General features: G+C 39.0%; 1 protein-coding gene across 3 annotated transcripts in view; it reads right to left on the minus strand.

Annotated features, from left to right (window-relative positions):
• Positions 1–2: 2 nt before the first annotated feature.
• tmem131 (transmembrane protein 131) overlaps positions 3–20,283 on the minus strand; it is a 107,840-nt gene continuing 87,559 nt past the window's right edge. For 2 of the 3 annotated variants that reach the window (XM_060919844.1, XM_060919846.1), the window contains exons 20-41: positions 13,431–13,598; positions 13,230–13,305; positions 12,996–13,110; positions 12,738–12,876; positions 11,931–12,040; positions 11,027–11,093; positions 10,659–10,807; positions 9,809–9,951; positions 9,115–9,298; positions 8,352–8,537; positions 7,608–7,763; positions 7,028–7,497; positions 6,750–6,919; positions 6,480–6,610; positions 6,190–6,311; positions 5,957–6,097; positions 5,655–5,820; positions 4,875–4,990; positions 3,000–3,084; positions 2,796–2,899; positions 2,557–2,699; positions 3–1,094 (exon numbers count right to left, since the gene is read on the minus strand). In XM_060919844.1, the coding sequence (XP_060775827.1) occupies positions 843–1,094; positions 2,557–2,699; positions 2,796–2,899; positions 3,000–3,084; positions 4,875–4,990; positions 5,655–5,820; positions 5,957–6,097; positions 6,190–6,311; positions 6,480–6,610; positions 6,750–6,919; positions 7,028–7,497; positions 7,608–7,763; positions 8,352–8,537; positions 9,115–9,298; positions 9,809–9,951; positions 10,659–10,807; positions 11,027–11,093; positions 11,931–12,040; positions 12,738–12,876; positions 12,996–13,110; positions 13,230–13,305; positions 13,431–13,598 (3,393 nt within the window). In that variant the 3' untranslated portion in view covers positions 3–842. The remainder of the gene's footprint in view (positions 1,095–2,556; positions 2,700–2,795; positions 2,900–2,999; positions 3,085–4,874; positions 4,991–5,654; positions 5,821–5,956; positions 6,098–6,189; positions 6,312–6,479; positions 6,611–6,749; positions 6,920–7,027; positions 7,498–7,607; positions 7,764–8,351; positions 8,538–9,114; positions 9,299–9,808; positions 9,952–10,658; positions 10,808–11,026; positions 11,094–11,930; positions 12,041–12,737; positions 12,877–12,995; positions 13,111–13,229; positions 13,306–13,430; positions 13,599–20,283) is intronic. The other variant, XM_060919845.1, reaches the window with a different exon arrangement.

The raw sequence follows: 20,283 nt of genomic DNA on the forward strand, positions 1-20,283 counted from the left end.
GATATTGCTGCCTGATATGTTTATTTCAACCAAGGTAACGGATGTCTCACTCATTCTGACAAATGAACCATGTGGAAAACAAACCCCTTTACGTTACTTTCAGCTGCTTTAGACATTAAATTAAAATCCAATTTTAGCAAATGAACATTTCTTTAACCATAATCCAATAAAAATAAGTTAAACCTCAAATTCTCAATGCGGTCATGAATGGGCATTGACAATAAAACACCGGACAAAGACTTCTGAGGTCCTGATAATACAATTACCATCATCCTGTATCTTTTTGAACTGTAACTGAAGTTACTCGAAATTAACAGGGTTGGCCAAATAGGTTCTAAAATGAATGAAACTCTTAAATCTGGGCCCATTTCTTCTGAAGAGTGGGATTTAACACAAAGTGCTTCATTTATGATTGGGTAATACTGCACTTGACACCATACTGTAATACTGGGCCATACAAGTTTAGTTCCAAAGCAAAAAACAGCATTACTGAAAAACTAGAACTTTAAAATAACGAAATGGGCAATATCATTTCTTGAGATCAGGGTCTTAATTCTCTGAGTAACTTAAATTTTTACAGTTCCCTTAAATAAGATATTGCGCCCCTCGAAATAAAATGACTTGCAAGATTTAACCTGAATGTGGGGTGGGGGGTTAGATTAAATCTAAACTTGGACAAACCAATGGGTAATTAATCAAATTTTCCTCAAACAATTTAACAGTTAAAATTATAAATCGGCAAACCTAGGACCTTCGTAACAGGGAAAACAAGAGACATCCTAATAAAAGAAACCATGACAATATTTGTTTAGTCGCTGCCGGGGACCGGTGTTCCTTCCTCGTTAGTTATTGTTGCTGCTGTCGGGGTTGTTGGGCCAGGGATCCGAGTTCCAGCGGCTCAGCGATGGTGGCCATCCGCTCCAGGGATTGTAGGTGTGACCGAGGTCGCTGGGGGCAGGAGTGGCTGGAGCAGTGTGGCTGACCAAATCGGTGATTGGCGAGGAGTGTAGAGTGGAGTCATGGCCCGTAGACCAGATGGAGCTGCTAAAGGACAGGCTAGGGGACCAGGGGTTCCGAGACTTCCCCAGTATAGTCTACAGACACACAAGGGTCAAAGGTTACAAAATCATTATCACAATATAGAGAATAGCACTGTAGGGTTTGGGAAACAATGTTACTCCACATAGCATTGTGGGGACCTGATCTGCCTTTTATTTTGCTGTATACAGAGAAAATACACAAACTTTATTTTTCAGTTTGGTTGGGACAAATATTGCTGCTATACAATCTTTGAGGGAACTCGACAGAGAAATGACTTTATACAGAAACTTTTAAAGGCGCAGAAGAGCAATATTTTAAGAAAATCCATCTAATTAAAGATGTCAATCCCTCCTGATGATGTGCAAGTGTTACCTCCTTTTACTGTATCATTTTTGTTATACCTTTTGAGTGATTTTTCTTTCAAGCATTTAAAACAAAATATATGGATACAGGGACTTCAACATTTAACTGAAGGTCAGCAGAGTGACCGATCAGCCAGTGAAACAAAGGCACGTTAGCTATGTTATGTATATTTAGCATGAAAGCCAATATTTTTTCACTAGACTTCAAACTGATTGACAGTCACGCAACTAGTAGAAATTTTTTTTGTTTTGGTGCTTCACCTTATGTAAAACAAAATTATATTCCACTGTCCACAATTAACATGACCCTGGATTTGAAAAGTAACTATCTAGATGGTTAGGAGCAAGTAATTCATTTGTGCTAGCAGCACTGGCGCAAATTGTTACTCTCACTTATGATCTATCTACTTTACTCTTCTTTTTATTATTATTATTATTCTCCTAACATATTTTAGGATGCTATTTGTCCCTCAGTTTTCAACCGATCATCACCAAATTTCACATGCAGAATACCTCTGGGCTGAATTACGTTGCTATGACTTTTGGTGGTGATCCGGATCACTGAACCAGAATGATCCATGAAAAACAGGATTTTTTTCAATCATTTATAACTGTCAATTTTCATGATTTTTTTTCCAATCAGTTTTTTTTTTAGGGCAGCAGAGCGCAACTTTTCCTCGCTCATTCTCTGTCTCTTACCGTTCCGGATCTATAGGGTACGGTGACCAGACGTCCTGGTTTGTAACAGCACAAATTACTGTGACTTTAGTCACAGTCTCTATCTAGTTCATTAGTACAAGTATCTAGTTATATTATTCAATGCATCATAACTGTTTGTAACCCAACGGTTATAGTGGATGTCACGTTCCCAAACCCTACTATTATGGTATCCTAGTATTTAAATCAAAACATTGCCAATTTCACCTTTTTCTGTTCCTAAAAAAAAAAAAATTATAATAATAATAATAATAATTTAAAAAATAAATTTCTTAAATTTGTTTCATAATGTGTTTCAGATATAACCAGTAAAATCATATTTCTGACTATCCAAGTATATGAGCCATCTTCATCTTAGTCACACAACTTTAATGTGCCAATCTAAAACTTTGACAGTAAAATAACAGCATGGTAGTGCGGTCCTCGAGGATCTTACGGCTGTCGGAGTGGTAGGGGAGCCACTGCTGGTAGGCCAGGGGTTTGAGCGTTCAGTATCCCAGATAGAAGAGGATACATTGGTGTATTCAGGCCAGCTTGACTGTTGCTCCGAATTCTTAGGCCCTGCTATGCCACTGAACACTGAACAAAAACACACAGCAAAACATTAATAAAAATACAGGTGCTGATTTAACACGCATGTTGGCTAGCTGTTTATGTTGCACTGTAACCATATACCTGTAGTCAAGTTGAATGGGTTGCGAGTTCCAAATGTTGAGAAAGAATTGATGGAATCATAACCAGGGCTGCTCACGTTTTCAACGGGACTCCATAATCCAGAACTATTCATGACAGAATCAGCATTTAATAGGTTATTAATAAAATTCAATATACGTGTCAGGACGTGGGAGATGATGTGTATGAGAATGATGGTTAACTTGCCTATCGGAGCTGTCACTCTCCACTGATGTCATGTGAGGTAAGGCCACCTTTCCAAGACATTCAGCCTTTCCTGAACCACTGCCACCTGTGAATGCACACACACAATCGATCAATATGCCTGCACTAAACACAGCAATTAAAATCAGGTTGCATTTTAAAGTTTATCTTCAAGTGGTGAATATATACACATCACAAGTGAATGAGTGGAAATCTTTCCAACATGAGAAGATAAACTTCATATCTTTGCACCACCATGTAATGTTCTTTATATGATTATGGACACATGCGCGCGCGCACACAAAAAAAAAAAACATGCAAGTTAATCAAAATTTTAATTTTGAACTGATTCCCCATTGACAACACGCATCCAGTCAGCAGAAAAACACTGGAGTGACGTCATCAGAGTGAAATATCAGGAATTATTATACATACAGGACCCTTTTTCGATGGAGTAAAAACATGTATTCTCTTCCCTTCTAACGGGTTTCATTCATTTGGTTTGATAGCATGAAATGTTGTTAGCATATCGCTTATCCTACGTGTATTAGGTCACCCTACCCAATGGAGAATGAGTGTGTAATATGATATTGCACGATGTCAAGACATGTCGTCACGCGTCGGAGCTTGTGCGAATACCCAATGACAAAACTGCACGTACACAGAACCATTTCTTTGTCCGCCAGCAGAGAGAGAGAAAAGACTAGGCTAATCCAGTGCTACTGCTAGGATTAGCTATGCCATAATTAAGCACTAAATAAATAAACTGAAAACTGAAAGTAAAGACACGCTGAACACCCAAAAGGCTACCAAAACTTAATTATTGATTCTTCACACATATTTGCAAGAGGAAAAATATACCAATGGACAACGAAAAACTGGAAGAGAGACATATCAGAGACGTAAAACTTCCATGCTAGCAAGCAACTGTGACTATTTGTAAACAAACACAGCTGGTAGGTTTGCTTCATTAAATATGAAGATTATGAGAGTGTTTTGGCTGCCAGGTCGCTCCGTTGTGTGTAGCTGTTGATGTTGATTTTAAAAGTAACTAAGTAAATTACACAGGGAAATTAATATTTAAGTCTGAGTGGAAAAATACTGTGGAGTGTGTGCGTGAAAGAAGAGTCTGGAGACAGAAATCTTAGTTTCTCGGTCGTTAGCCTGTGCTACTTGCTCTCGATAGCACTGGCTTGATTGCACTAGCCTTTGCTAACACTACGGCTGAATGCTACACCGGCTGGAAGGTAACTGGACTGCTGTGCTAACAGCACAGAGTCGCGGGTAAGCTAGTGTTGGCCTCTGAGTATGCTGATATGAAGAGTGTATGTATAATAATAATAATAATAATACAAAGTTAGCTTTTTCTCTTGGTCTATAAGATATATTCCATTCAGCTAGCATGATATTTAACTCATCTTTGACTCGTTCAGTATCATGCTAGCTGAATGGAATACATCTGATATACCACTCAACACTCGCCAATATTATTTAAAGATACGTCACTCAGATCCATGATGCATTTCAGATGAAAAATGCAAGTTTTTCAACACGAAAAAATAAACTTCATATCTTCAAGCCAACGTGTGATATTCTTTTTATTATATAGACACAAAGTACCCAAATGTATCAAAACAATTCATCGATTTCCTCACGAGTGACATATCAAGATCTACGTCACGGTTTTGGTTCTCCGTGTCCTGGGGGGGGGGGGGGGGACCTTGCATTTTTTTTTGTGGATGTGTCTTTGTAATAATTCGTTCACTAAGCTCACTTGTGAAATATGCTCACCACTCAAAGATAAACTTCATATCTTTGTGCCACCGTGTAATGTCCTTTATATACCACACACACACACAGCTATTTATTTTTACACACCAGGGCTTTTGTCATAGCCAGCAGCCACCGCTGCAAATGTGGGATTTCCATTTTGACCAGGTAAAGATGTGGACTTGACCAGTTTGTTCCCCGGAGCCTTCTTTGAGGTTACCTCACTAGAAATACAGGCAGATAATTAAAAAAAAAAAAAGAAAAAAATGAAAGTGACCTTACAAGATTAAAATGTCTAACATTTATACACTTCTAAGTCAGAGCTTAGATATGCGTACTCAGGCTTAATTCCTTTATATGCATCTGAATTCTTAGGGCTCTTCCAGTGATAAGCTTTGGCACCAGCATGGCATCTTGAGCATGAAGCACTCTGTGCTTTTCCTCTGCAAAAAAACTGGCTTAGTTCCAGCCAGAATGCTAGAGGGAGGAATTTCACTGCTAGGACAATAATTCTGCTATGTGCGAGAAAGTTACTTTCTTGACCGCCTCCAAAATAATGTAACAAGAATGGACGTCTGAAGGTCATTTTTAAACAGTGAATCAGTTATTGAAACTGGAACAAACTAAATGGAAACCGATAACAAAATGTCCTATGAGCAACTATACACTCAAGGACTAGCTAAAGCAAAGGTTTGTCCATAAGGATATTTTTTGACTTTGGTATATTTGCTAAAATATAATTGCAGTGTTTATATCCACACAGTTGCGTTAGGAAATTTCCACCCTTACCAGCACTAGCACCGCTTGTTCGGGTCATATCAGTGCATCAGTGTTCAAGTGCGGGTGTGAGTTTATAGGCTCAGGGACTGAGGATGAGGGAAGGGGTACCTGCTGGTGTTGCGCACATTGCTGTAGCTGAGGTGGGACATCAGGGTGGGAGAAGTAGGAGGAGGAGGAAGAGGAGGAGACATTCTGGAGATGCCAGAGATGGGTCTCTTCAGAAAAGGATCTGCATTCATGGTCTGCAAAGAGATCTGCTGAAGACTGTCTGCTTCTGATACAGGAAAAGACAGAAATATACATGGTTACCTCGGCAAACCACAACTGAGAATGATCATGCCATACATTACGTGAGAATACAGAAAAGACAGTTTCTTTATACTTCTGAGGTACATGCTGAACAGACTTACGGCTGTTGCCTTTAAATGGAACGTCCCATTCTGGTGGAGGGGACTCCTTCTCCCCCTCTGAGCCACTGCTGAAGTCCTGCATGAAGCCATTGAACTTGACCAGTGGAGATGGACGTCCTTCCTCCAGCTTTCCACTAGGCACTGAAAAAGAGTGTTGACAGTTTACCACCACGTGGCTTGGATAGGAAATTAGATACAAAGAACACCTTGTCTAATCCAGAAATTACTCTGACATCTCGGTTTCTGTGGAGGTCTTGGTTTGGAGGCATTCTGGGTTCCTGTATTAATGATGGTTTTGGGGAATGTCTTGCGCTGTTTGTTTTCCAGTGGAGTGACATAGGGGAGTTCCAGGGAACTAAAAGGAGCATGGAAATGTGTACGGAAACATAAAAGGCTAGTCAGAATGTTTATTACAATTGTTAGCTAAATTAAAAACAACACTAAAAACAGAAAAGGGATGTGAAAGAAGTAATAAGATATTGACGTATGCTTTAAAATAATTAGGAACTGGATTCCAATTAACCTGGACTTCTCTGCTTGATTCTCCTTCTTTGCGGTTGATTGTTTCTTGTTTTTGGGTTTAGTGGGCGAGGGAGGAACTTCTTCTCGTTCTTTTTCCACTGGAACTGTTCTGACCTTCTTCTTTACTGGTTCCTGTGTAATTTAAAAAAATAATAATAACAATAAAAAGCAAATATAAACTCTGAACCTCAGCCAACGACAACCACACCACTTCATCTTATTATGCTGCAGATGGAAACGGAAGTGATATAGAGCTGCTGTGTTTAAATACCTCTTTAATATTAGTCTCTGTATCTGGGTTGGAGGTCTCTGTGGTAGTTGAGGAGCTGTCATCATTATCTGCAAGGGCTTCTTTTAGCTCTTCACACTGGGTCTTTCCCTTTGCTTTTCTTTCTTTCTCCTCTCTCTTTTTCTGAGCCTTCATTTTATTCTTCATTTTCCCTTTAATTTGACAGTAAAAATGGTTGCATTAAAAATGTTCTCTCTTGGCCACAGATCATTTTCAGCACACGACTCAAATTCAGTGCTTCAGCTCTCACAGCGTGTTACCTTTATTTTGTGCGGACTGCTGTATGCTCTGTTCTATAAATGTATTAATAGCAGGAGACTCAGGTCGGTCCATGTCTTTGTCCATGGCTATCAGAAGTCTGTTGTAGTCCTGCTCCTCTGTGCTTTGGCCTCTATGGGACTGAGATGGCAGGGTTGTGCTCAGATTTTGAAGTTCTTCCAAGGGGTTGGACGTTTGCTGCTGCTGCTGCTGCTGTTTAGAATTTCTTGATTTACGATACGTCAGCTGGTTGAGTCCTGAGCTGCCATCTTTGATGAGCTGAGAGGAAGAGGAGGAGGAAACTTGCATAGATGAGCGCCCTGAGCTGCCTCTGGATTTGCTGTCCCCTAAAACGGCACTGCCATTGGAGCTGGAGTGTAGGCCACCCTGGCGCCCACCAACTCGGCCACTCCCACCCGAACCATACACTCCTCTATGAGCGTTCTGGTGCGAGTCGGCAAAATCGTTCAAGCTGTAGAAAGATCAAAAACATGGAATTTTTTTTGGTTTGTTTTACTTTGGCAATGTTTTTAAGTATGTAAGAGACGTACAATTAAATAAATAAATAAAAGGTCAACTTACTTTGCATCATTTTGTATCCGTACAATTTCCCTGAGATCAAATGGTTTTCCAGTCTCCATGGGAGAGTTGGATTCCACAGATAGGCATCGCTTGAAAGGCTCCCATATTCCCTGGGCCTCCAGATAGGCCGTGGCGATAACCAGGAGGAACATAGAGCTAAAGAAATGCAAGAATGCCAGCTTGTTCAGGTTGTGCTCCAACAGTAGGAATTAGGCACTTTAAAACTTATCACCACTCACACTGTGTACACAATCATTTCTCAGTTATTTAAAGTGTAAAAAGGAAAAGATGGTTGTTTACTTTAGCCATACTCATCAATTTAAGAATCTGAAGGAACTGATTTTTTTTATTGCAGAAATACTTTAAGAAACTGAGCTGCACAAATTATTGTACTCTTCAAATTTGAGCAACTGCAAGGTTTACCGAGAGTGATAGTCAATTCTTCACAAATCTGACTGAGTGGTTTTAATTTTTTTTGTTTGTTTGTTTTTTGGGTGTGGGGTGTGTCCTGATTTATTTCAGATTTAATTTTTTTTTAATTAACCACAAAAGGCCTCAGCAGTCTGTGTCCTGGTACCTCAGTACAATTGTCTAAATGATCCTTATTTTTATCCTTACAGTTCAAATTAAGTGGAATTAGAAAAAGCTTTTTATTTAAAAGCGGTATTTCTTTCAAGTTAAAATTAAAATGCCCTGTTGCTTTAGTGTTTGACAATCAGGATTATGAAGATGAAGAGGGCTGACCTCATAAACAGAGAGACAATGATGTAGAGCTCCAGCTCCCAGTTTGGTGGAGGGATGGTCTCCACACATGCCGCCAGCATGTGGTAGGGCAACGAGGCATTCAGTACGAACGCAAACTCTGAGCCACCTGCCGACACCAATTTCAGCTCTCGGATGACTCGCGATGAAGTAAAATCAGGTGTAAACCTGAATGAAACACAAATGGCATACATGTTACCTTAATTTCTTCTAGTGAATGGGGGTGGAACAAAAAGCACAGCTTGTACACATCCCCTTTTAAAAAAAAAAAAAAAAAACTTACAGCAGTTAATTAACCTTAGAAACCATGTTGACTTTCACAGCATCTAAATGATCCACATTTAAGCCGAACATGCTCAAAAGTGACTACGGAAAGACAAAAAGGCAATTCATACCTCCACAGAGGCCCAGAGGAAACACCATAAATATGCTGGCTCACATGTATTAATAGTGCCTTATGCACCAGAGCGCGCACAGAGTTAACAGGTGATGTTTACTCATCAGCTTGAGGTTAGCTACACTAACTTACTTTCCCTCTTCATCTCTGCTGAAGAAATAATTTTATTTGCGATTTCTTATTCACATTTTTATGGGTCACTACATTCTCATACATTTGTTGCTTTAACTGACAAAAAAAAAACCCCTCCCCATTACTAAATCAGTGACACAATCACCAAGAAGCTGTGTATTTGCATGATTCTACTTTTCAACAGTTTTGAAGTTAAGAAGAATTAGAGGCACTCACAGAATGATGAGGTCTTTCGATGTGTTGGGTTTAAGTGCAAATTCTTGACAGTTGAGAACTTTGAATCCATAGCCCTCGCAAGTGGTGCCACTGATCTCCATGGAACGGATGTGAATAGGGAGAAGCCCTGTGTTCTCCAGTTTGAATGTCTTTCGCAGGGTGAAATTTGGCTCCTTGGGTTTATCTTATTATTTCATTAAGGGGGAAGGGGGAGAAAACAAACAAAACCCCTTTTATTAGTAGATTTAGGACAAAATGTTCGCAGATGAAACTATACCAGACTTGTGCCATGTTGGAGCTTTTAATTCCAAGCACAGAGTAACTAAATAAAATTATAAAAAATTAATTTTAAACGAAATGTGCAGACTGACTGAAGTTGAAGGAAGTCAGCAAAACATTGTGAAAGGCAAGTGTATTGCAGTAAAAACTCACATGGTTTTACAAAACCACAGTCACATGTGCAAGAGACGCACAATGAAGAAAGGCTACACCTTACATAATCACTGCAGCTGCATGTACAGAGTTTAACATTTGAAAATATCTGTCGTTTCAAAACACATTAAAAAAGGAAGCAGGTAGTTTTAAAAAAAGGAAAAGAAAAAAAAGGTTCAAATTCAAGGATTAGAGAACCATCTTGAGTACGTCTCTCTTAAAATTCATCCCGAATATTGTATTAAGCCATTAACACACTCACTTTCTGAGCAGTCTTTAAGGAGTGCCTCCGTCATCTTAAATCTCAGCGAGCTACCTGGCCCTGGATGTTTCCCGGCAAGCTTGAGACTTTCTCTGGTACCCTGACCATGCACCATAATCAGGTCCACTACGGTCAGGTTGTTCCTAGACAAAAATCAAATACACACAACATGTGTAGCCAAATGTTTGCCAAGCTGACAGAAGATGCTTTTAACCTCAAATTTAATTATTCGTCTTTGAGAAACGGAAACATTTGATGAATCATGATGTTATCCAGCACCATGTCTTCTTGTGCTGTTGAAAGAAACACGTCATGACTGGACTGGTCTGAATAAGAATTTTTGCTTTTATTGTTTTTACAAGAAGGAAAAAAAAAAAAAACACTTTACACTACAAATAAAAATGCAGACTCGTTTTCTGAAATGCACATTTCAGGCATTTTCTTCTCAAACAGTCTATACCAACGGCTGTTAAAGAAGCCAATTCTGTGATTATAGGTGCTGCAAAATGCCAATAATTGACCACAAAGTGAAAATTGTGCTGGGATTCAGTCACCGTTCAACTACTTTAAATATAAAGCACCACAATTAAAAAAAAAAAAAACAAGGAAAAAAAAAAAACACAACAACGAGAATTGAGCTAGTTTTCAAGCTCGAGATCTTCATCTTTCACTGCCATTTGTATTCAAAAACTTATAAACACTAAACTCTATTGCCAAAAATAAAAGCAAAACAAAGTCATTTAGGACAGTTATTTCAAAGCCTTAGAGCCAGAAAACCATGTTAAGTGGGCCAGAGGCTCAAGTGTGTTTACATGCATGTTTGTTTGAGAAAGATACAGCTAGACCTCACCTGATTACTAACAGAGAAGAGACACTGCGATTGCTGATGGGTGAGAACCTGACAGCGAGTGATTTGGTCTCGCCCGGCATAATCAGCACATTGAAGACATAGTTTCGGATCAAGCCTTCCGCAAATCCTGTAGAACTCACTACTGAGGACTGACACACAACACGCATGATGGGAGTACCGGTCAGATGCAAGCTCCATAGCAGCAAGCTTAGCAATTTAATTACAAGTGTTAAAATCAAGAAGCAAGCACTTGAAGGAACATTTACAAATACTGCAAAGCTGAATTGCATGACAATGAATTTATGAATGTAGCTGAAGTCTCCAATACAATAATACAGAGTTATAGGAAAGCCTTAATGGACACTCACTTGGTTCTGTTGAACCTCAAATTCCAGTGTACTTGTGTTAATGTTGGCCATCTTTTCGTTTGAGAATCTGTGATGGAAAGAAAGTCAAATTAAGCAAGAAACCACACTTTAATACAATCCTACACATGTGTATGCTGTCTTCGCAAGGACAGTGGTGGTAAAGAAAAACTGATTTTTTTTTTTTTAACTTTGGTCCTATTTTTCCATCTTTTTGGGTCCAAATATTTACTTGACAAAAACAATTTAAATCGGTACAGTATTGAGTTAGAACATGATAACCAGCGACCACAAAACGGCTATACGTTGTAATTCTATGAGGCAATCACCCGTATCAAAATAAACAACTTGTTTTCACCACTAACAGGCTCATAAATCTTGTTATAAAAGTGTCTGACAACATGGAAAGGATCCCTACAGAGACCCATCAACACTAAACACCAGACACATTCTTGTGCATTTTTAATGTACGACATGTCACGCTCAACCGATTTGGCGAATCAGGTTCTTCCAGATAACTATACATGTTACTACCTTTTCAGCTTACAAAACACTTCCACTCTCCCACTGTATACACTTTTCATTCCCAAAGAGGAAGTTATAGGTGTGATTTGACAGGCAAAGCAGATCATGATGTTTTAGTACCCCTGTGGGTATTGCATCAGCAAACACAAGGAGAACTACAGTCTTTTCAAAAGAAAAACAAGAAAAACTACATTTAACTGAAGCACTCAGGCATTAAATTCCATAGCGTGACAAACAAAATCTCTTGTTGGTACAAGTAATTCCTCTGAACAGATCTTTGAAGGGGGAGGAGACGGGACCCAAACACACTCCAGACACACCCTCAGTACTTAGTTCCTACTTTCTATAAGTAGTAATGGCAGCATATGGTCCGATTCATCACCTGTCTCTGACTATTTCTGTAAACGCTGAGGGGTTTGGGTAGAGGGCAACAGGAAGAACCTGCACACAGACCGGAACATCAGATGGGTTCTCTAGAATGATCTCCTCCATCTATTTAAAAAAAAAAAAAAAATAGAAAGAAAGAAAAAGTCAGACGAAGCTTGTGCGCGCACTCAAGGATGTTCCACAGATATGATTTAAATGTGTGAAGCTACAATGCTCAGACAAATATTTGATGCTTGACAGACATTAACAAAATCAAGCAGTATTTGCTATAACCATCACCACCCAGAGAAAAGCATCGGTTTTATGAACTTGGGTGCTTATGAGGCCTGTCATTTGTTCTGGATGAAAAAATGTAAACCCAAGCCCAACACGGTATTACGGCGTTATCTACTAACTACTATTATTGTTGGACAATGTATTCTGTTATTCTGGCATTTAAGAATAGGGAAATGTTTTCTACAAACTAAGCATAACCTGTGGTCATAGTAATAGAATTATTTCTTGCATGTAAACATTCAGTGCTGGAAAACAAACATATTTGGGGGGGGGAAACATGATCTTATCAAGTCTTGTACGAGAATTTAACTGATTCAAATACAGAAGCCAAGACACAGGCTGTGATGTATTTTACAACTTCTTTGCAAAAAAAAAAAAAGGGGGGGGGGTGTTAGGTATGCATCATTATTAACATTCAATCAATAAATGAAATATCTACCTTGTGTGCACAATCAGTTTTCTACTTATAAGCACTTTGGCTTGAGATTTGACAAACAAAACTGAAAACGAGTGTTTGGGAACTCACAGAGGAGCTATTGATGTTGGTGAGGGAGAACAGAACTTGCTGTGAGGATTTGATCAGTGAAGGCCATGTGAGCTGTGCAGAGACCTTCGCCTGCACCTTCTTCTGTAGGTCGGTGTTCACTTCAAAGAAAGCCTCAACCCTACACCAGCAAAAAAAAAAAAATCCTTGTTATTACAAACAAGCCCTTGTATACGGATCATGAAATGTGATTTGGATACAATTAATATTTGTATGCCATGGAGACATGCTGGGACTCACTCAAGGCCTGACTGTTCCTTCAGCTCCTTCCATCTTTTCAGCAGCCTCTGATGCAAATCGATATCACTGTCCCAAATGTCCTCCAGCATAGCAGGAATATGTGGTCTTGCTTCAGCTGCAAACATAACGACAGCACTTCAGTGTTAAAAAACACAAGGGAAATAAAATAAAATAACAAACAAAAAACCCAAAACAGGCAAGAATAATAATAATAAAAAAAAAAATACTACTTACATTTTAGCACAAATGGTAATCCTACATAACAGTGATCGCCACATTGTAAACTGGCATCAAAATAAATATTTGCTATCTGGAAAAGGAAAAAAAAAAAATACAAGAAGCAATCCAAGGAAAGATGTTACATTGTAGCTGTTATAAAACATAGCAGCCATCAGTCAGGCATGATGTACGTGACTGGTGAAGTTAGACAGAGACCTTGGTTTTGCGCCGGGGCTCCAGCTCCACTCTGTTACTGCGGAGTCGTTTGTAGTAAAACCGCACATCTTCAGTGAGCGAGAGGATCTGTTGGAGCCTCACCCTCTGTGAAAATGAGCTGTGGATGCTGAGCCCTTGATGAACTACTTTTCCCTGGACATAAAAAGACTACTGTAATTAATGGACAATATTAAATATTCCTTCAAAAAAATTTATAAATTATATAAAAAATTTTCCATAATATCCCAAGTGCAATTGTCACCAAGACATGGTGTCTGCCGTTTCTTTATTTTTGTGTTATATTTAAGAGACTGATTAAAAAAAAAAACATGGACAAAGTACCCAACTTCATTACTTAAATCAAAGTACAGACCCCACTGGTCAAATGTTATTCCGATACAAGTGAAAGTTGCACAGTCAAACTTTTAAAGTACTGAAGTACTTGCTTTTAAAAACACAAGTATTAAAAGTACATTTTCTGTCAACGCATTGTTGGATTATTGCCACAATGCTTACAAAACCTAACGCCATTAACAAAGACAGAAATGTGAATTCACAAAATGAACACATGCTGTGTAATTATAGTGGTTTAACATTAAGCTAGCTAGTCAGTGAAACTCCACCTGACATGCTAGCAAACTCTTTTCAAACTCAAAATCATATTGGGTAGCTAACGTTACTGTTTATTTGGCAAGATTATGCGAAAACATATTTCTGAAAGGACTTCACATAAGTTAAATGTTATTCATGTTAGCATAACTCCGTTTTTACATGCTAACTAACCGTGTCCAAATTAACTAGCTGTGTGTTAACATTAGCCGTGGACAAGGCGATGGCAACTTGGCAGGTAAATCCATAGAAAGTCATTTGACTAACCAGACTGCATGGCTATTGCAATGTTATCGCTAGCTCTAAAAGCACAGACAACTTCGTTGCAAGCTTTCTCTTGGAATAAAATGTTTATATCCCTCAATATGCTTCCGCAAGTTGGACGGCGAGTTTTTATAGGCCATGATGTGGTTCGTTTTTGGCAAACAAAGAAAACATTTAAAATGAAACGAATCTTTATTCCTTTCAGAAAACCGAAACATGGTTTCTAGGTATGGCCATGGGTGCGTGCATTCCCCAGAAGAACCGTCTCCTTCCATTCCGCCATCAACTGATTGTGTTCAATTAACGCTGCTGAGAAATCATTAAACTTGATTTTATACAGTCTGTGGATGTGACGTGACCCTAGTGATTACTGATCGGCTGTCTCAGTGTCACCTGAGGGGGAAAAAAAAAAATCAATCACGTTTTAGAAAAGAAAAAAAAAAAATCCACTTTCAAAGCTGCTTCATAGGAATGAAGAGCTTGACAGAAATGTAGTGGAGTGAAAAGTATGATATTTGCCTTTCAAATGTAGTGAAGTCATAAGTTTCCAAACAAACAAACAAACACCTACAAGTACAGGTACTCAAAAAGTGTACTTAAGTACAGTACTCAAGTAAATCTACTTCATTACTGTCCACCTCTCCTAACAAGGGAAGCTAATAGGTTCCAGATTAGCATTTTGAAAAACTGGCCTCTGGATCCAAATGTTATGATTTCGATAAGTGTGGCTCGTTCAGTTGCATATATAAAAATATAACATACAATTGAAACATCTTATACCTCATTCAAATTATAAGCCACACTCCCACCCGAGTCTTCAAACATGTTTTTTAATATATATATATATATATATATATATATATATATATATATATATTTTTTTTTTTTTTTTTTTTTTTTTTTTTGATGGTGTCTTTCCAGATGTGTAAGCTGCCTATGCCACACGCACTAATGCAACCCCATCCCATCAGAGATGCAGGCTTCTGAACTGAGCGCTGATAACAACTTGGGTCGTCCTTCTCCTCTTTACAGGCATGCAAACTGGTCAGGGGTGAAAAAGGTGAGAAGGGTGCACGGACACACGGCACGCGTGCAAAAGTACATTTCGTAGTCTACGTTACAAAAAAAATTGCAACCAGTGACATCTTGAATTTAATACAGTACAAAATAACTTTCCATAAACATGTCTTAATAAGTTACTGTTGAGTGGCCGGTAAATTCTACCATTTATTTGTCAGTGGCCGGTAAAGTTTGATATTTTGTGAAGTTAATTTTCACCCCTGTGTACAACACAGTGTTCTATTTACAAAAAGGTATATATTGCTGCCTGTGCTATCTAACAGACCTACCCCAGAGGACACACCTGGCCAATCCCTGTCTGTCAATTTTCTTAAAGACATCACCTATGTGAAATCAGGGGCAGATCTAGAAAAATATTTATGGGGTGGCAAGAGGGGGGCAGGAATTTTTGAGGGGTGGCAACGTATTACAGACGTATATATACACTGAATTTAATCACAGTTATCACAGTTTGACGACAAATAGTATGTACACACTACAAAAGGGCACGGGCTGCCATTTACAAACTCATACAGACAAACTTAATCTCATGCTTTTATTGTTCACGAAGAACACACATTCTCAGATGAGGTCTATACCGTTTCTGGACAGTTTTAACATAGAAAGAAAAACACCCTTTTTTTCCAGAGTCAAGAGACTCCCTGTGACCCCGCTGTGCTGTTTTCTGTGGCTGTTAGAACTAAAATTTCAGCTAATGTTTTAACGTAGTATTGATTTTAACAAAGTTATAATGTTTTTACAATATATTTATCAATGTGGCGGCACGGTGGTGTAGTGGTTAGCGCTGTCGCCTCACAGCAAGAAGGTCCTGGGTTCGAGCCCCGGGGCCGGCGAGGGCCTTTCTGTGTGGAGTTTGCATGTTCTCCCCGTGTCCGCGTGGGTTTCCTCCGGGTGCTCCGGTTTCCCCCACAGTCCAAAGACATGCAGGTTAGGTTAACTGGTGACTCTAAATTGACCGTAGGTGTGAATGTGAGTGTGAATGGTTGTCTGTGTCTGTGTCAGCCCTGTGATGACCTGGCGACTTGTCCAGGGTGTACCCCGCCTTTCGCCCGTAGTCAGCTGGGATAGGCTCCAGCTTGCCTGCGACCCTGTAGAAGGATAAAGCGGCTAGAGATAATGTGATGTGTGTGTGTGTGAAAATTATTACGTTATTTCATGATACGAAATTATCACGTTATGATATTTTCATGTAATAACGTGAGAACACCTTATCAAGAAATAACGTGAAAATATGGTTTAACGTCCTAGGCTAGAAAATCTACCATGGTTTACTATGGTTTTACCATGGTTTTTATGTAGTAACCATGATTCTACTATGGTATTTCATGGTGATTCTAAGTACTATGAACCAACCATAGCATTACTGTGGTTTATCCATAGTACTGCAGTAGCTGTGGTAGCATCATAGTTGTATGTGTAATAGGTCATAGTAACTACGAAATTAGTTTAAAAAGGGATAGTATGGTTTTTAAAAGGATGCACTAACTGTAGTATTACCATGCTTTCGTCAATGCTGTAGAGAAGGATCTCGATTAACAGCCCAGATACATTAACATTTACTTAGAACCTAAAAATTTAAGTGAACATTGAGGTAAAATGCACCATGGTTTTCATGGTTACCCAAAAAACCATGAAAACCATAAATAACTATAAACCATGGTAAAACCATGGTTAGTTTTCGTAAGGGTACTTCCATTAAAAGAAGTCGGCCTAGCCTAGCCTACTGTAGAACTTGGGTCGAGCAAAAACACCGAGCAAAAACATGGCTGAATCCTGAATGACTCCCATTTGTATAAATAGGGGACTACATAGGCGGCAAAACGTAGTGTTTTTCCTGCCATGGAAGTGCACTTGTATATTGAAGAGGAAGCAATTTGCATTACAGCCTTGAATGAGGATTCAAAATGGCGGCTCGGCTCAGTTTTCCCTTCCTCCTTCAGTATACAAGTGTGCTTCCATGTTTATGCAGGAGGGCTGATAGAAGTGGCGAAACATTTTACTTTTTATCGTTTCTTTCACAACTTGAATGTGTTGAAACAAAAAATTATGACAAACGCCGCTTACACTAAAATATCGAGGGAAATTTGTAATAAAAACTTTACGGTCGGCTATTTCGATGCGGAAATTCTCGATCGGTCGGGTTACCGGAAACACACTTTTTTTTTGGCCTTACATGTATAGTTAGCTAAATAACGTTCTCCAACCTGATTTTTATCCTCTCAAAATCAGCATCGCAACTATGCTAACACTGTTCATTCATTATAATTTCATTTCTTGATAGACAGTTAATCAGCTTTTACCTCCCGTGTCTCCTTTCCTCGCGACTCCTGGCTCCCTCGCTTCGCGCCTCTCAATTTTCCAAAACAACCAATCTCTGGCGTTATCTCGTGCTGCATTCGCCGCAGTCAGACATTGGAAATTCGCGCACGTAAATGTCAAATTGGCCGTAATTTTTCTTTGAATTCGTCGCTGCCAACTGGGGTGGCAAGGCTTTCTTTTAGAGTGGCATTTGCCACCCTATGCCACCCCGGTAGATCTGCCCATGGTTATTCACCCCCGAGCGCGCTGGAAAGAGTTCCATTGGTATGTTCAGATCCAGTCACGAGATGAGGTTGCCAGATCTCTCTATAAAAAGGTGACTTTGCGGTCTGAATCTGTGGAATATTCGTAAGCGAGGACTGGCAACCAGCAGTGGGTTGCGCACCAGCTGATCAGAACTCCAATGGAAAAGAAGCGCGTGTTAGTAACTGTTTATTCTCGATTGGCTGTAACCTTGTAAGTGAAATGTCTGGCAACAATAACATTGTAGCCTGCCTACCCCCCCCCAAAAAAAACCCCAAAAACTCTTCGGATCTACACGATTCACACAAGTGACCTATTTTGGGACCAAAACGGCGAATTTCGCCGAAAGGTGAGGAGTTTGCATGTGTGTCTTTAGTCCGAATGACACGGCGTCCCTGATTTCCATAAAGAACTTCACATTTTGATTCGTCTGACCACAGAACAGTTTTCCACTTTGCCACAGTCCATTTTAAATGAGCCTTGGGCCAGAGAAGACGTCTGCGCTTCTGGATCGTGTTTAGATACGGCTTCTTCTTTGAACTATAGAGTTTTAGCTGGCAACGGCAGATGGCACGGTGAATTGTATTCACAGATAATGTTCTCTGGAAATATTCCTGAGCCCATTTTGTGATTTCCAATACAGAAGCATGCCTGTATGTGATGCAGTGCCGTCTAAGGGCCCGAAGATCACGGGCACCCAGTATGGTTTTCCGGCCTTGACCCTTACGCACAGAGATTCTTCCAGATTCTCTGAATCTTTTGATGATATTATGCACTGTAGATGATGATATGTTCAAACTCTTTGCAATTTTACACTGTCGAACTCCTTTCTGATATTGCTCCACTATTTGTCGTCACAGAATTTGGGGGATTGGTGATCCTCTTCCCATCTTTACTTCTGAGAGCCGCTGCCACTCCAAGATGCTCTTTTTATACCCAGTCATGTTAATGACCTATTGCCAATTGACCTAATGAGTTGCAATTTGGTCCTCCAGCTGTTCCTTTTTTGTACCTTTAACTTTTCCAGCCTCTTATTGCCCGTCCCAACTTTTTTGAGATGTGTTGCCGTCATGAAATTTCAAATGAGCCAATATTTGGCATGAAATTTCAAAATGTCTCACTTTCGACATTTGATATGTTGTCTATGTTCTATTGTGAATACAATATCAGTTTTTGAGATTTGTAAATTATTGCATTACGTTTTTATTTACAATTTGTACTTTGTCCCAACTTTTTTGGAATCAGGGTTGTGTGTGTGTGTGTGTGTGTGTGTGTGTGTATATATATATATATATATATATATATATATATATATATATATATATATATACATACACACACACACACACACACACACATATATACACAGTTAGGTCCATATATATGTGGACACTGACACAAATTTTTTTTTTTTTACCTGTTTACTGAAACATTCAGGTTATAGTTATATAATGGACATAAAGTCCAGACTTTCAGCTTTCATTTGAGAGTATCCACATTAAAATTGGATGAAGGGTTAAGGAGTTTCAGCTCCTTAACATGTGCCACCCTGTTTTTAAAGAGACCAAAAGTAATTGGACAATTGACTCAAAGGCTATTTCATGGGCAGGTGTGGGCAATTCCTTCGTTTTGAGCAATTCCAGCGTTATGGACGTGACACTTGAACTCAAAATGGCAACAAATGACCCAGTGCATGTTTTATTGTCTCCCAGTATTTAAACAGGTGTTGCATATTTTAAGGCTGTACCATACTGGAGAAGTGACAGAACAAGAACAATTCCCATAGTACATCTAGGGCATGCCAGAAAATGCCAATAAAAGATGCGTTATGGATGTGACAGAAAAAGTATCACTTTTCTTGGGTGACTGTACATTTTTATCAAACTCTGTGAAATCGTAAACCTAATGTCGAAATGGAGATATCCGTTTGATAGAGGGGTCCAAGGTGAATATTAAAAAATCTTTGTTTAAAATATTTTGTATTTCATGCAGAGTTTCAGAAGGAAAAGTCAGCGTTATGGATGTGACGAAATTCCGTTATGGATGTGACGCGTCTGAAATAGACATGGCATATGTTTAGAAAATCAGCAATTTAACCACCATAACCCTTTGAAAAACTCTCTAAATATCAGCTAAAACTATCAAAGTTCTTAAATAATATTTAGGATGGCTATTGTTTTGCGGATTTTAGCATACATTTCTGTGGCTTGTGTCAATAATATAGAACTGTACATGATCATAGTTGATTTTAGCTTGGGTTTTACATTATAAGAAAGAAAGACTGACAGTGACACATTAGGTTGGTTACAAATTGGTTCAACTTATTCACATCTGTAAA

The sequence above is a fragment of the Neoarius graeffei genome, chromosome 4 (genome assembly GCF_027579695.1).
Source record: "Neoarius graeffei isolate fNeoGra1 chromosome 4, fNeoGra1.pri, whole genome shotgun sequence".
In the NCBI taxonomy this organism is placed as follows: Eukaryota; Metazoa; Chordata; class Actinopteri; order Siluriformes; family Ariidae; genus Neoarius; species Neoarius graeffei.